The 14,325-nt window shown below is 49.7% G+C and overlaps 1 protein-coding gene across 1 annotated transcript in view; it reads left to right on the top strand.

Moving 5' to 3' along the window:
- SND1 (staphylococcal nuclease and tudor domain containing 1) overlaps positions 1-14,325 on the top strand; it is a 475,599-nt gene that overhangs the window by 70,227 nt on the left and 391,047 nt on the right. Inside the window, exon 10 of the mRNA XM_045027292.1 lies at positions 692-805. Coding sequence (XP_044883227.1) covers positions 692-805 — 114 coding nt within the window. The remainder of the gene's footprint in view (positions 1-691; positions 806-14,325) is intronic.

Here is a 14,325-nt window from a genome sequence, read left to right as displayed (position 1 = left end):
GGAATGGCACAGGGGCCTGTAGAATCTTGGCTGCTGGCTTGAATTTGCTCTGTCTTGCCTGCTGAGAGACTCGAATGTTGCCAGAGCCTGATGCTCTTCCAGGAGATTGGAGCAAAGCGTTCTTCCCCACGCTTGCCTTGCTGTGGGTGAGAAGTCTGGTGTCCGGCATTAATAGGAGAAGGGGCCAGTCCCCAAGGGGGCAGCATTTATGCAGGGTCATGGCTGACCCTGGCATTGTCATGCTTTTAAAGTGCCAGGGCTCTCTGTGTATGCTGACACACGGGCTGGCTGAGTTCCAGTCCTGGAGAACCAATAGCGCAGCCAAATCCTCAGGGCTCTCAGGTAGGAACATTCAACAGCAGGGCCACCTACTACCTCCTCTTTAACTCAGCATCATGTTCCCTATGGCAGCCAGAGTTTACTGGGGCTTCTCAAAGCCTTTGGGGGATTGTATTCTGCTTAGTGGCTGGACTGTGCTGCTGAGCACCTACAGGCTGAAGTGCCTGGGCTGAGGAAGGCCAACACTGGTTTTGGCAATGCTGGTGAGGTGGGTGCCTGGTGGGTTCACATGCGTGCTGGGACCTGCAGGCTGCTGGCCTTGCACCTGGGGGTTGGATGCACCTGAGATGGATCTTGGACTCTGCTTGTGCACAACCAATATTCTTCTCTGTATCTTCCTTCTCATCTCTAGGTGATGCAAGTGCTAAACGCAGATGCCATTGTGGTTAAGCTGAACTCTGGAGACTACAAAACCATTCATCTGTCCAGCATCCGACCACCTAGACTGGAAGGAGAAGGCACCCAGGTAAGGTTCCTTTGGTCCTGTGCCCTGTTTGCAGGTGAGGTGACTTAGTTCAAGTTTAAAATAGGACTGAGGCTTGGGGAGGGGATGAATCCCTGAACAGCAGGATGGCTTCTGAGTTCCTCCTGGCACAGTGCAAAGCCTCTGGCAGCTCCTGGCACCTCCATTCTGAGAGGGTGTTGCCGTTCTGACTGCTAGTGTGTGTGTGTGTGTGTGTGTGTGGATGCTGTACAGAAGACATGACTCTTATCTAAAGCAGGTAGTCTCCTGAGCTCCTGATGCAGAACCCACACAGGAAGGGGTTCCAGCATGCCATACTCACTTGCTCTGGGGTAAGGTTTTCCATCACATTCAGCGTAAGGCTCAGCTCAGCTTCGTCCTCTTTCTCATGGAGAAGGATCTCTGCCTAGAGGGTAAAGCGAGGGGGCTTTCTGCATGACGGTGGGTGAGTCAATTGCCCCTTGCTGCCTGTGTCTGTCGACCCTGCGCCCATACAGGGGATCTGTCTACCTCACAGGGAGTCAGTGTGGTTTGTGAAGTGCTTTGAGACTCTGGGATGGTAGGTGCTACAGAATTGCCAAGTGTTACTTGAATGGTGTTAAAGGATTAGCCCAGGGTATGGTCACTGTTAACAGGAAGCAGCCTGGAGCTCTCCTCGTGTTGAGAGAAACATACTCCTGGTGTTGATATAAGCAGATGTGTGCACAGTTCCAATGGACCCTGCTGTTCCAAAGTTCCTAGCTCCTTGTATGGCTTGTCTATAGGGGTTCTATGCAAGTGATGGGTGCACCCAGAGAATCCTAATCAGTTCAGCGACCAGTCTTTATTCCACTGCTGTTTCTAATATTTCTTAATTAAAAGATGAGAAATCCAAGAAACATTACAGAGGGAATGAGTGAGAACATGTTAAATCCTCCTGGTTTTTCCTCCTTCCTTCCTCTTGCTCAGCAGGGCTATGGCAACAGAGTTCCTTCAACTGGGAGGGAGGCGGGGATGGGATTATTGCTTAACTGGGGGGAAATGATCATGTCTGAAGAACAGCTGGTTGAAGCTGAACCCGAGCAAAACAGAGGTGATGCTGGGGGGTAGAGGAAAGTATTTGGAAGAGTTGGTGGCCATGGTGCAGTCTCCTTTGATTGAAGGGTCACACCCCCACTTGGTCAATTCAGTCTGTAGTCTAGGAGTTCTTTTGGACTCCTTGCTGATGCTGAGCTCTCACATCGCAGCAGCTGCAAGTGATACTTGCTACCCTCTCTGGTTGGCTGGGAGTCCCCATGCCATCCTTGTGGACGAAGACCTGGCTCAGTTGTTCGTGCCTGTCACCTCTCAGTTGGACTACAGCAAGGCATGAAACCTTCCACACGTAGGAAACTCCAACTAGTAGTGACTCAGCAACATATGCTACCACAAATGTACCACACCTGTCCTATGCTCGCTATGCTGGCTTGCCACTGAACTTCAAATCAAGTGCAAGGTCTTGGTCGTTACCTTCCAAATGCTCCATGGTCTGAGCCCAGGATACCGAAAAAGAGGTTGACCTGTGGTTCTCTAGCCCAGTGGAATGCTCTGTAATACGAGTAAAGCTCGTCTGTGTGGGAGACAGAACCTTCCATGGGGTGGTCTGAGACTGAGGGGAAATTCCCCAGGAGCTAAAGACCATCACAAACTTCACTACCTTCCAATGCAAGGGCAAAGCCCATTTCTTAGAGAAACAGCAACAGGTGCGCTTGTTTCAAAAACCAAAACAAACTACCAAAGCAGACACTCCACTGCACATGGTTCTGCCCTTGGGGAGAGGATTAGAGAACAAACCCTGCGTGACAGATGTGTAGCGGTGTGGCTTAATGCACCACTGAAAGGAGCTCAGATACTAGTGATGAGAGCAGTCTAAAACAGATATCAACGAGAATAGGACAAGTGTCCCCACTGAGACAATCCCATTTCAGTGCAATTCCTGTGCAGCCTCTTCTCTGCTTTAGTATGTTCTTTGTGATCGTCTCTCCAGTAAAAGGGTTACAGCACCCACAGCCATACTTAAATTTGATTTTAGCACTGCAGAAGGCAGCATGTGAAGTGCCGCAGAGATGGAGCTCTGTGTAAGCATTACGCTTAAGAGCAGTGCTGTAGCTAGGGCTGGCAAAGTGCTCAGTGCCTGAAAGCAAGGTCTTGGAGTGCCCCATAATACCCCTTGGGCTGGAGTGTCTTATTGTTCCCAGCCCAATGGTTTTGAGAATTCCACGAGGGCCCCAGGTTAGTGACAGGCTTTTTGAGACCTCGGGCGGATTTCAGACTCTCTTGTTCTCTGGCTCGTTTGACTTAAAACATCAGACTCATGTGGACTGGTTAATTAGAGCATGGTGTCGACCTCTGATTTAAAAATCCTGATGCTAAGGTCTTTGGAAGATATTACTGTGCACGCCCAGTCCAGTTCCACTCATTTGAACCGATCTCCATTTGAAGCCTCTTGTAAGTAAGCATGAACTGTATCTAGAACACTGTGCACTGAACCGTAGCACTTAATATTAATGTGAAGGCATTGAAATTCACACAAACAGCTGTGCGCTCCTCAGAGCTTGCTGCTTAACCCATGCTGTTTCAAGGCACTGGAGTAGGTTCTGATCCTCTCTGGTGCAGACTCTATCTGACTGTTCCCCGTCTGTAAAATGTAAGGGCTGTGGTGATGAGGGCCTTAGATTCTGCCCTGTTTCCCCCTTGTTGCATCTTGTCTGTACGTTCCTGGGAGCAGGGATCATGTCTTTTATATTCTAGTAGCTCCCAAGGGCCTCACAGTAAACTCTAAATGCCAAATGCATTTAGTGCTTGTAGCTGAATATGGTCACCTGTTCACATGGCTGTTGTGATTCTCTAGCGACGAGCCCACATAGTAGGAGTTTATTCCCTAGTATAATGCTGCATTAAGGTTAAGACTTCACATGCTTGAAAGTTAAGAAATTGTTTTCCTGTAGCAGCCTCTGCTCTGCATACAGTCCCTGATCAGTGTGATGAACAGTCACTGTGTTGTGAGGTGCAATTAGGGGAGTCATACCTGACCTCGTCTTTTATATTTTTATTCATATATATATATATATAATATGAATAAAAAAAGGCAATAACATCCAAAATCCTACGTGTGTTTAGCGGGTGGAGTCGGGGTTGCTGTGGGAACCAGCACTTGGAAATTCCTGACTTCTGCAATGTTGCATTAATTTGTATGCATGGAATCGTGAATAACTTCCAAGATTAGATGGTCCCTCCTGCTGTTTCCTTTGCGCCCTGGTGAATTGAGCACCCCATCCACATTGCAGGAGGGAAATGTGGCCAGGTTAGAGGGCATGGAGTGCCAGGAGCTGACTGGTAGGGGGAGCTCACTTTTCATAGATCACACAGCCAGTGTGTCTGACCTGCTGTGTAACACGGGCCATAGAACTTCTTCACGATAATTCCAAGAGCAGATCTTTCAGAAGCTTCCAACCTTGATTTAAAAATTGTCAGTGATGAAGAATTCACCATGACCCTTGACAATGGCCTTGCTTGTTGACCTGTCCCAGGGTAGCAGTGGTGACAGGTGGCATCATGACAGCTCCAGTGCCCTGCAGACCTGTCCTGTGAGGGAGCTCCCCAGCTGAGCTTGGGTCATCACGCTGCCCCTGCCTTGCTGAGCAAGAATGTGTAGTGTCCTTGTTAAATAGCCTGCTTTCCCCTCAGTGTCCCGGAAGACAAGCAGAACGGTTACATCCTGGCAGTGCTGCCAGCTCTAGGCTTCGCCTTTGTATGTATTTGAAAATTATATTTCCTCACTTAAAGTACCATGTCCTCCAGAGCGCAGGGGTTAATGTCTTTCCACTCTTCTGGGACACTGTCCTCACCTCCTTCATCTCTACTTGGTCTGCAGATGATTGAAGTTTACTGCTGAGGTGACCTGCTAAGCATATCCCTTGCAACCCTGAAATCAAGGTCCATGATCAAAAGGAGGATTCTCTCCCCACCGTCAGGGCTCAGATTGTGTTGTGTCCTAACGCTCAGGCAGCGTTATGCTGCCACTTCCCTTCAAAATGCTTCGGCGTGTTTTTTGTTTAGCCTCAGGCTGGAGTTGGCAATTGGCTGTGTGTTTGGGAAATGCAGTGTCCTACACTATGGCACACGTGTGCTGACCTCTGGAGCACTGGCCTTGATGCAGGGGTTTGGGGCCAGAGGTGCGTGCTGCTTTGAGATGGGAGACTCCATTTGCAACAAGGACAAGGGCTAACAAGATCCCAAGGTTGCATCTGTGTACTGTGTGTATGGTTAAAAACATGCCACAAGAACCGGAAACAGCCTCCTGCTCTCACCCCATGTGCTGGTCCTTTCCTGGCTTCTGACAGCAGTGCGGTAGTGATCAGTCCCTACCGTATGGCTTCATACATTGTACCACTGCAGAGTAGACAGTGGGATTCTGAGAAGTCCACATGAGCAAACACCTGTTTTGACGCTTGTACCCTAATGATCACTGCATCCAGGTGTGTAAAACAACAAACTTCCTGGCTCTGAATCGCCATCTAGCCAGGACACTGCTGAGTCCCCCACGTGTCCGTCTGATTTGCTTTCCCACAATTGACATTCTTTACCTGCAGCCAAGTAGCCCTTGAACTTCAATCTGTGCCCATCTGCTTGTGCCTACTGCTTCCTACCTCTGCCGCCGCCTGGACTGCTGAGAGCAGGTAGCCTGTATTTGGGGCTCCTCCCTTCCTATTAGGTCCCTCTGTAAAACTCCCTGCAAGGCCCGCAGGGGCTAACCCATGTCATAAAGGGCTGTTACCTGCCTCATCCTCTGGGTCACCAGGCCCGTGTCGTTGTTTAGATGGCACGCTGCTCAGGCAGAGGTTCCCAAACTCTTTGCTGGCATGACCCCATTTGAATGAAGTATTGCTTGCTGGCACCCTAGGCAGCATGGAGGGTTTGAAGAGCAAACTGGTGTCCTCGCATGCACTCTGCGTGTGAGGTCATGCTGCATGGAGGGCACCATTTCCTCCACAGTATGACCTGGTATGGGGAGGGTGAGGTCACGCTGGGTGGAGGATGCTATTTGCTGGAGCAGAATGGCGCCCGCCATGCATTCTGGCACCTCACACACCATACGTGCAAGGTCAAGGTGTGCGGAGCAAAGGGACGTGCTCCGCACGTGAGGGATCACGCCCCACCACACGGGAACTGCTGTGCTAAGGGCTGGGGCTCAGTCTGTGGTGTGCCATAGTGAGCAGTGCTTCAGCCTGCTCAGTAAATAGCAGTTTTTCAGAAAACTCCTAGTTCTTGGTGTAAGCTGCAGGTCACACTGTTTGCCAGAAGCTGGGAATGGGCAACAGGGAATGGATCACTTGATTCCCTGCTCTGTTCATTCCCTCTGGGGCACCTGCCATTGGCCACTGTGGGAAGACAGGACACTGGGCTAGATGGACCTCTGGTCTGACCCAGTGTGGCCGCTCTTATGTTCTTGTCATCTAGCTCCTGTTGGAAGGCCTAGAGCCATTTGTGGCTCAACTGGATCATTTGTTAATAGACTGTAGGCTCTTCGGCGCAGAACCCATTGTTCTCTGTGCATAGTGCTCGCAGGACAAGGGGGCCTCCGTGCAGCTGATGGGTTTGGGGAGTCTCCTGTAATAGAAGTAAATGAAATCGATCCAGCTTTTTCAAATCACTGATCCTGAAGCTGTGGCCTCTGAGCTTCAGCTCCGTGCCGGGCAAGCCAGCACATTCAGTTACTAGCCGGGAGCAGGAGGTGAGAATGAGTGAATGCTGGAGCAGCTTGCTCTCTTGGGAATGTCACTGGGAGCCTCATGCCTACAGAGATGAATCATTTCCAATAACTCTGAGCCTGGGCTGCAGAGTTCTGATTGTGGTCGCTGCATTTAAAGACTCGGCCATTTCAAAGGGGGATGGGGGGTGAGGGGGAGGGGGAGCCTCTGAGATAACTTTGATTCTCCTCTGCCTTGCAGTGCTGGCTCCTGCTGTTGGCAGGGGCAGGCTAGATGTAGAGCCTACTGGAGAGTGACAGTCATAGCAATTAGAGGGGAAATACCTGTCTGGCCCCTGCATCCATCCCCGTGGGCTGGGAAAGTTCTCCATGGTGCCTTCTACAAGGCTTCAATCTGATAGTTTTAAGTGCCTTGAGCAGTGGGGCTTTAGCGCTTATCCCTGGAGACCCTCCACAGCCTCCTGCATCTTGCTGTAAGGGAAACTTCCTGGGTATTTCATCCTGCAACTCCTGGCGGTGCTGATTTGGGTGTCTGTTCCCTCCCGCTACAGGGTGGGCTGTTACCACTTTACTCCCTCAGCCATCACTCTGCTAAGGTCAGTGCCAGGTCTACCTGCGCTCCCTGTTTCTATTAAATCCCTCCAGCTTTGGCCATCTCCACTGCTATTCTCTCAACTCCCCTTTGCCTGCCTCTTGCTGCTGTTTTGAACTGGCTGCTGGCTTAGGAACCAAGAGCTCCTGCCAGAGCTTTGGGAGCCAGTATTCTCCCTGCCCTGTGAGGAGTTTCTGCACGTGCAGCTGCAATTGCATGGGCTTCTAGGCCCTATCTGTCAGCTTAACCTCTAATTTGCAGCAGCCATCAGGTGACTGCTCAGCAAGTGTCCCTCAGGTCTGTGCTTTGGGTTCGTTCTGCCCCGGCTGCAGTAGCTCGCATTTGCACAGGTTGAATCTTATTTATTTCCTGCACACTTTTTTTCTGACTTCTCTAGCCTCAGTGGTGCTTGCATGGCTGCCTAATTACCTGTGAATGTAATTAATGGGGTGTTTACCCCCTCCTTCCAGGTCGTTAACATTAAATAAGGTGGGACCTCAGCCAGGTCCTTGTGGTCCCCTTCTGGCCACCTACTCTAATTGGCTGTTGCCCTTTATCGTTACATGTTCAGTCCTCTAGTGATGGTCAGTATGCAGCCATGTGACCAGCCCTCAGAAATGTCATCGTAAGATAATGCTGTAGCAGTTGCTGTGCTAGAATCCAGACATTAAATCCTCCCTGGTGATGGGCACAGTAGAAGAACCTGAATGGAGTTCAGTAATTCTCCCCAAACAGTGTCAGGTTTCTCTCAAGCGCTCTCAGAGGGTGCTCTACGCTGGACAGAACACGTGGTCCCTGCCTGCAGGAGTCTGCAACATAAACTGGCAACACGTGGCCCAGGTGTGGCTGCTAACGACCATCTAGTCTATGGGATGACAACAACTTCCAGTGATGGAGTTAGTGTTTTCTGGCAGGATGTTACTGCACCTGCCCTGCCATGAGTTTGCCAGGTGAGGACTCTGACTTCATTTCAGTTTTAAAAAGTTAATGGTTTGTTCTTGCTTTCCAGACTGGGGAAGATTTCAAAGCCACTTACCGTAACTGGCATCCCCAGTATTTATGTGCTGGGCTGGGCTGTGTTGGATGCTACACACTTCCTCTGTCTCCCCATCTCCACTTGGCTGTCAGTCTTAGCGACTGGCCCCTGCAGTGATGCAGCCTGTTGACCAGAATGCCCTGTCCCCTCCAAGCAGAGCTTTGGCACCTCTTCCATATCTCCCTTGGCAGCAAATGCAAGACACTGGATTTTGGCTCGGAGCAGAGCAGGGCCTAGAGGCTACTGGCTTGCATTACCTCTGGAGTGGGCTGGAACTACAGGATGGCTCGCACGCTTGGGCAGTAGGTTTCTGTTGTGGAAGCTCCTATAACGTGCTGCCCAAGTGTACGAAGATTCTGCTCTGCGGAGCTTATTTTGTTGCTTCCATTGTGGGACCGATTTCCCAGTCTGGATCTGGGTTCGATTTACAGACCAGCACATGCAGTCCCTGAACCAAAGGGCTTAATCTTAAAGACCAAAATCAGAGGAAGGGTAGGGAATACTAGCTACAAGCAAAGTGCTCAGGACAGGTGGGAAGGGTCTGGTTAAGGCTAAATTTATTGGGTTGGTGACTGGTTATTCCAAAGGGCTCATCCTGTCTGGGCCACAACAGCACTCTTACAGTCCATGCTTCCTCTTGGTAGCTCCCTTGAGTGGTCCAGTCTTGGCAACCAGGGTGCTGCTCCCTTCCTTCATTCTGCAGAGTTCAGCCTGTGCTGCTGTGCCCATGCACACAAGTTGAAAGGCTCCCTGAAGTGGCTCTGGGCATGCACAGAGCTAGTGCCATCTGGGTGGACGTTGGACTGAGTGCTCCGATGCTTGAAAAGCCCGTTCAGCAAAATGCAGGCAACCTTGCTCGACGAACCCTTCAGCAGCATCAATTCTAACAGCTTTTCTGGCTTCTTGTTGTTGTTGTTTGAGCTCCATAAAACAGAGTAGGTGGTGAACAGTTAGTAGAGCTGTGCTGGGGAGCGAGATCTCCATCCAACAGAATGCAGATTGGTCCCTAGGCACCTGATACAGTAGATGGAAACTGACAAACTGAAAATTCTGTGTAATAAAATCCTACAGCTTTTCATCTTCTGCCTTCATCACCCAGTGCGAAATGAATTCTGAGTGCAGGAGCTGATATCTCTATCGCTTGTCTGGCGAGGAACATAATATATTCAGATGAAACTGCACCCTCCCCACTGCCCGTATGCTTGGTCTGCAGGTGCAGCTCTGACGCCACGGCGCACAGTGACAGTGACGAGCCCTGGTAGGGCAGCTGTCTCCCTGGTGAGATGAGCTCTCCTCTGAGGCAAGTGTTATGAATAAACTCACCACCGCACTCCTCATTTTCACATCCCGTTGTCACGGACTCACAGATTGTGGCCCTGTGCGGTCCGTGGGGGGTGCCCCTTTCAGTGCGACAGCCCTTCTCGGGGGTCCACTCTCTCTCGGGGTCAGGCCCCTCCACCTCCTGGAGCCGCACCTCTCTGAGCCTTAGCACGTCTGTCTCTGCTGTGGGCCTCTCAGGGAGTCCCCTCGCTGTGGACCCCCCGGGCCTCCTCACCCCCGAAGGGGTTGATGCCCCCTGCTCTCAAGCCCGGAGCGACTCAGCCAGCATAAAACAGGAGGGTTTATTGAGAGTTGAACACAGCACAGGAACCTCTCAGGGCCTCAGGCCTGGCCTCTCTCAGCACAGCACATCCCAGTCCCCCTGCAGCCAGGGGGGCTCTGCCTGCTTCCAGCCCCGAGCCCCACTGCTTTCCAGCTGGGCCTCCAATATCCCCGCCCCAAGCCCCGCCTCTGTCCATTGTCTTCTCTCCAGGTAAACAGGGTCGTAAACAGGAAGGCCTGGGTCTCCTCTCCTCTCAGCTCTCCTCTGGCTGGAACCTGCTGGTCAGGTCACCAGGGTCCTCTCTCTGCAGCCCATTGTCCTCCCACTGACCAGAACCGGCTGTGTCTCCTGAGCCGGGTCACCAGTCGCTGGGGTCTCCATCCTCCAGGCCATCGGCCGGGTTTCCAAGTCCCTCTCCGATCCTCTGTAACAACAAACTCCCTTTCCCCTCACCTCGTTAAACCAGTAACACGCGGGGACACTGAGTCCCACCCCCTGTGCATGCAAACCACTGGAAAACACAGAACCCCAAGAAAACCTCCCTCCAATCGTGCTTGGAGAGTCCGCTAGAAAGAGCATGTCCATGATCCAGTAGCTGCAGGCTGTCTAGGATCATGGCCTCTAGATGTCGACCTCTCGTGCCCCCTATTTGCATACACGTGGTGGTTGTTGCTAGTATATTTTTCCTCTTGCAACCAGGGAAGAATCTGACATCTTGGGATTGATGCCACTTCATTAGCTACAGTATAACTATTACGATTTATTATTGTAGGGTCTCTCCCTGCAGTTTGCTCTTACAAATATCTAGAGGTGAGAAAATACCAGGAATTCTGTGTTTTTGTTGTGTGCGCCTGCTATGCTGATAAACCCCAGACAGCCTTCCCATACGACCACCAGCTTTCTCAAAAAGCCCTGAGTTCGTGGCAGACCTGGGTGGCTAACCAATAAAAGCCCTGATGGACCAAGCCTGGGGGGAATTCTATAACAGCACCCCCTTTCCTTTAATGCGAAAGGAGCTCATGCCTCTGCTGATCCCAGCTGCAATGATATCACATGGGGATAGCAAAGTCCCAAAGCATTTAGGGGTTTATAGGTTAAAATTGACAGATCATACTCTACCTGGAAACAGCCAGGCAGTCAGGGCCTCTCAGAGCCACCTGTTTTAAGCCTTTTGTATGTGGAAGTGTGGGGTCAGCGGACCCATTCATGTATTGAAAAATGTAATGAGCTGACCTTTGTACATCAGTTGGAATGTTTAGGGACCGTCCCATCCTTGAACATGCTTAGGCACGTTCCTATGTCGGTGGGGCCATAGTATGGCCAGGATTTTAGCAGCACGACAGAGCTTGAACCTGTAATTCTCCAGGGGTGGTGGTGGTGATGGAGGCAAGAGCTCTGTTTATGCTACGCCTTATGTTTCCACCCTCCACTGGTAGTGAACTGAGCCCTAAATTTGCCATGCATGAGGCAGAGCCTTAGGGCTTGGACATTGACTTTCGATTCTGAGTTGTTTCCCGCTGACGCACATGAGCACTTAATGCTGCATAATGAGATGGCTGGATCTAGTTAATAGACATCTTGGTGGGAGGGGGAAGCTCCAGAAGAGCTCCCTGTAAGTGGCTATTCTGGGTCAATGTGTATTGTCCCACTGACTTAATTTTCTTCCTCTTGACCTCGCCAAAGTATTGGGGTGGTGGGGGGTTGAGGGGCAGGTGCGCTGGGGTATAGATTTGATAGTCATGCCGCATAAAATAATTTTGTTGTATCCCTGCCTACACGTGCTTCCAGTCTAGGGAGCTGGGATTCCTTTTTTAGGTTTCTTTTAACCAAACCCTGCTTATCTCACTGCCATGTTGAGTGGAAACTTGATTTTAATTCAACTTTTTTATCAGATCCTCATTCCCTTGGACAGCTAAATTATAGCATCTCATTAACAGTTTTATGTTCTAGAAAGTGACATTTGCACAATTGATGCAATGGCAATACAAATCCTGCTCCGATCCCACAATTTATCTAAATTGTTATCTTAATTGGTAATGCTTTGGGGAGGGGGGGAGCCAAACACATGGCCCCAGATGTAAAGAGGAAAAACTGAGGTGGGGGTGGGAGGCATCCATTGCCTTTATTTGAAAGTAGGATATTTTCTTCTCTCGCTAATGCAGGGAACTTGATCTGGACAGAGCAGCAGGAGTAAATAACATTGGGTTTGTGGATTATTGGCTGGCATGGTGGCTCGTCTCTTATATATGACGTGGACTGGTCAGCTCACCTGCCAAGGTCTGTAAAGATGACTGTTTGAGGTGCTGTGAAATAGGGGATTAAAGACTCCAAGGTTGTTCCTGCCTCTGCCACTGACTTGCTATGTGACCTTGGGCAAGTCTCTTAAATGGTCAGCTTCTCCATCTGCAAAACAAGGATAATATTGAGGCTTGATTGTACGTAAACGGAGTGATCAGTGCTAAGGCAGTGCCATATGTTGGCAGCTACTTCACAAAACACATCTTACCACCCTCTAGCTGAGCAGGATATATCCTGCTCCAAGAAGGGAACAAGGAGATCCCAAGGTTGATTGAGGGGCGGCTGCATTAAGATAATGCATAGTGAAGTTCTGCTAGACTTCCCCATCTCACATGATGCATGGTGGCAGACATGCAGCCCCAAAGGTGCTGGTATTTAGTCCTGACAAGGGTTTTGTCTAATTCCTCATCTGTCCCATCATTCAGCGTAGAATGACCTTTGTGTCCTGCTTTTGGCTTTTCTCAGCTCCCTACTTTTTGCTGCTTAGCTGCTGAAAGGCAAACAGTAAAAGGCAGCAGCATTTGGGGGAAAGGTGAGTTTCTCCTGAACAGCACAGGGGTGGGTGGGCACTGAAATATTTCACTCTTCTGTTTGCATGTGGTTTTATCTACTTTATTCTGCTTCCCTGTGGTTCTACAAAATAATTCGTTTCTCTCTGCCATTTTTTATAGTTTCAGCCCATAGTCTCTGCCACACTTGAGCAAATTTTAGAAAGAGTAATATTTTACCCAAACCCCATTAAACTGCGGTACTTCCTCTCTGTTCCCTTTGCTGTCACTTGGTGATTATGAAGATATTTATGTGCAACTAGAAGCTCTTTTTATATATATTATAAATAATATATATGCATCTTTCCTGCTGGCTTCCTTCAGCAGTGTCACAATGCAGCATGGACTCCACCCCCATGGTAATACCTGGCAGAAAATCTTTAACGGCAGGTTAGCATTATCCTTGCTTTACAGATGGGGAACTGGAAGCACAGAGTGGGCAGGTGACTCACCTGGGACCATGCACAATCCGTGCTGCGGCTAGAACCCAGAGTTCTGTTCCACCCAGCTGTGCTGAGTTACTAGACTACTTTGGACCAGAAAGTGTCTGGGCAGTGCTAGCCTGCTGCATCTATCTGCAGTGAATCCACTGGGAACTCTCATGCCATTTAACACGCATGGTAAAATTAGGTCCCATTTCAAATGCCATGTAACTTCATAGGTTAGCATCTTACAGCTATTGAGGCTGCTTACTAGAGGACTTGAAAAGTTGGTCACTAACCAGCTGGCTGGGATAGCTAACCCCCTTCCATGTCTCCTGAAATGTTCAGAGTTTGCAGATTTATCCTCCTCTTAGGTTTTAAAAATAGCTATTCAGATAGGATCAGATCACACCCGGCTTTAACAATTACAAGGCATTTACCTCAGGAAACAGGCTTTTCTTATTGTGAACTGTCATATCATAGGACTTGTTACTGTAAATAAGGTCTTGTTAACAGCATCTGAGGATCAGTTCTTTAAAACATGCAATCATTAGGCAGCACAGCAGCCACTTGACAGTGCCCTTATTCCATTTAACAAGTGGGGAAGCTTCATCCCTTTTGGTGTCTTAAGCATCTGGGTCACAAGAATCAGTTCAGAACTAGTCCTGGGACAGTGACCATTTAAAATTCTCCCTTTTGCTGGATTTTATTTATCTGTCTCAGACTATTTCCAAAAAAATGATTGCATTTAATTCTCAGGCCTCTTCCAAATTAACATGAGAACTCCCTTGTTCTCTCTAGATAATCCGGTTTGTGGTGCTTTTCCTGAATCTGCCCTGACCCTAACCGGGGCTTGTAGTAGCCTGAAACCTTAATGCAAAGCCTGGTTCTTTCACAGAAGATTGTTTCCCAGAACAATAAGGGCTCAAGATTCAGGTATGCTGTTCTGAGGTGGTGGTGACTTGCAAGTGAAGTGGTTGGTTTGCTTTACAAAACCCTCAGGAGTTGTTGAGATGACAGTAAAAGTAATCGTGGCTGAGTCAGATGGCAAGTAGAATCTGGGACTGACTTGGTACATTTAAATGTTAATGGTTCCTCTGGCCAGTTAGGCTATGGCTATACTTGCACTTCAAAGCACTACCGCGGCAGCGCTTTGAAGCGCTAAGTGTAGTCAAAGCGCCAGCGCTGGGAGAGAGCTCTCCCAGCGCTGTCCGTACTCCACCTCCCTGTGGGGAATAACGGACAGCGCTGGGAGCCGCGCTCCCAGCGCTGGGGCTTTGACCACACTGGCGCTTT

This window comes from Mauremys mutica, chromosome 1 (assembly GCF_020497125.1).
Source record: "Mauremys mutica isolate MM-2020 ecotype Southern chromosome 1, ASM2049712v1, whole genome shotgun sequence".
Lineage (NCBI taxonomy): Eukaryota > Metazoa > Chordata > Testudines > Geoemydidae > Mauremys > Mauremys mutica.
The sequence above is the reverse complement of the archived record's forward strand: the minus strand, read 5'-3'. Positions and strand labels throughout refer to the sequence as shown.